This window comes from Kryptolebias marmoratus, linkage group LG20 (assembly GCF_001649575.2).
Source record: "Kryptolebias marmoratus isolate JLee-2015 linkage group LG20, ASM164957v2, whole genome shotgun sequence".
Classification (NCBI taxonomy): Eukaryota; Metazoa; Chordata; class Actinopteri; order Cyprinodontiformes; family Rivulidae; genus Kryptolebias; species Kryptolebias marmoratus.
In genome coordinates this window covers 21,961,841-21,964,283 of record NC_051449.1, presented here as the reverse complement: position 1 = coordinate 21,964,283, position 2,443 = coordinate 21,961,841, and the positions used below count along the sequence as shown (strand labels likewise).

Here is a 2,443-nt window from a genome sequence, read left to right as displayed (position 1 = left end):
GCCCCCCATTACTCTACAATGGTATCCCACAATGCACCTGTCTAGTGCGTGAAAGAAGGAGAAAAAAGGGAGAGGGAATCCCATTTGACCTTGACAGGCATGCTAATGCGGGCGGCCATGGAACTGCAATGGAGCATCCCACTGCACAGCGGCACGGGGGCCCAGGCAGCCTGACAGCCCGAGCGAGCCTATAGGAGTGGGCTGCGGGGAAAGGGAGGGATGGTGGCGTGTTACCACCTCACGCTGAAACCATCATTACATAAAAAGTCCCCATCCTGATCAGCTGTGGATCTGGGACTGCAGCAGCAGACTCCTCAGATCTGATGAAGGTGAAGCGGTGTGCTCTGTGGATGCACATTACATAAGGCTTCTTGGACAAAAAGCCCCAGCTCTGCTGCTGTGACCGGTCATGCAGCAAGAGGAGACTGGGGGCACACCTTTCGGTAGCATCATTCACCCTGCTGAGCACCCTTGGTGCAGGCTTCTAGTTCCCACCTTCTTGTAGGCCCCATGATGCCTCCTCAGCTAATTTCCAGTCTGCATGATGACAGCAAGCCATGTACAGAAATGTAAAGCAGGCTGAGTACATGTAAGAGTCTACAAGTGAAAATGAAAGGCAGAGGACAGCAGACTGAAGTTAATGTCCCTGACTGGCTGCTGAGTAATGGGGGTGGGGGGCGGTGGGGGGGGTCCTTCCTTACCCCAGCTGCTGGCCGTCCGACCCAGCAGCTCCCCGGTCCTCGGGTTGTAGATGGAGTCCTTCCAGCTGGACGTGTTCTCCTTGCTGGCAGCTTTATCCTCGGTGCTCGCCATGGTGTTCAAGGGTGATTTGGTCCCGAAATAAAAGAAAGAAAGGAAAAAAAAAACCCAAATGTGCCGGTTCTCCGCCCTTTTAAATTTAAAAAAAAAAAACAGAAAGGAAGGGGGGGGGGAAAGGCAGAAAAGCGCAGCGATGAGGCGACGGAGCCGGCGAGGCGGCGGTGAGTGGTCGGATCGATGGTTGGGAAGAAGTGGGCGGCGGAGGAGGAGGAGGAGGGAGAGAGATGCTCCGGTGGAACAAGAGGACAAGGGGGGGAGAGAGGGAAAAAGAGACGAGAAGGGGAAGGTGAGGAAAGAGAAAAATGTGTGACGTCCGCACAGCCGTGTGGTGGCAGCTGATGCGGTGAGAGCAGATGGATGCGCATTGGCTGACGAGCCACAGACGCGCCGTTTACGCGCACAAATTATAAACGGAGAGCACAGCAGCTTTCCTATTACAAATAAGGATATAAAAACAGCTTTAAAAAATATATTGTTTTATCTCTTCTTGGCACGTTCTGTCAGCAAATCATATAAGGTAAGGTGCCACTTTGGACCGTGGCTCCGCTTTTTAACGCAGGACCTCCTGATTTATTCTGCATTCAAGTCATAAACGGTGAGTCACGAACCTATAGAACATCCTCACACTCTAAGAAAACAGGGTACGGATGGTTCCGGGGGGGTAAGAGAAGAAAACGGAAGCCAGAAGTTATGAAAATGACACAGGTATTGGTTTTCACAAAGTTTGCCAATTTTAGTGTTTTTACATTTTTAATTTTACATCACTGATAGATAACTGAAAATCATAATTTTTATTCAACACAATTATTTGAAAAAAACAAACTTAAGAAACTGGCCTAGACAGAATGTAAAGGACGGAATAAAGGCTCATTTGTCCACAGGGACATGTTAAACTCAGGTGTCTCCAGTCCTGTCATCAGTCAGTCTGCCTGTTTAAAGGGTTTCGTCAAGGCCAGTTTCAACAGTTTATTGTTATTTTTTAATATCTCTGTTGAACCAAAATTCAAAAGCAATGACTGTGTAATGATTTGAGTAATTTTTCTGCATTATGTTATGCTCTCAGTCTTTTGTTCTGGTTGTCTTTGTGATGTGTTTCTCTGTCATTATTCAGTTCAGTAGTTCTCCACTCAGCCTGCCACGCCCACCTACACCTGTCTCTAGTTACAAATCTGTGTCCACTTCCTCATTTATCCTCTGCCTATATAATCTGGTCTTTGTCACTCATTTCTTGCTGGTTCGTTCTTTTCCGTCCTCATATTCTTGTCTTCTGTTTATAGCCTTGTGGTTTTTCCATGCCATGATCATGCTCCTTATGTTTTTGCTGCCCCATCAGCCTTTTGGTTTCCTTTTAAGTTTTGCTAATAAATTAGTTTTTTATTTTACCTCACCCCAAGTCTGCATTCTGGGTTCGTTATGCCCCACCATAACAGACTGGACTTCACTGGTTGAGTTTTAGTCATTTTTTCAGTTTCAGGTTATTTCAGTGATGATTGTGGGTTTGTCTTTAACAAAAGGGTACAAACAAATGTATCCATGTCTGTATATCTTGTGCATTTTAGCCCTAAAGTACACTTTAAAGTGCATGCTATGTACTATTTACGTACATCACTAGTAAACTGAAGCA

At 46.4% G+C, this 2,443-nt stretch overlaps 1 protein-coding gene across 1 annotated transcript in view; it reads right to left on the bottom strand.

Annotated features, from left to right (window-relative positions):
- Positions 1-1,167, bottom strand: part of atp1b3a (ATPase Na+/K+ transporting subunit beta 3a) — a 7,073-nt gene extending 5,906 nt beyond the window's left edge. The window contains exon 1 of the mRNA XM_017430791.3: positions 702-1,167. Within this exon, the coding sequence (XP_017286280.1) occupies positions 702-813 (112 nt within the window). The 5' untranslated portion in view covers positions 814-1,167. The remainder of the gene's footprint in view (positions 1-701) is intronic.
- Between the last annotated feature and the right edge of the window lie 1,276 nt (positions 1,168-2,443).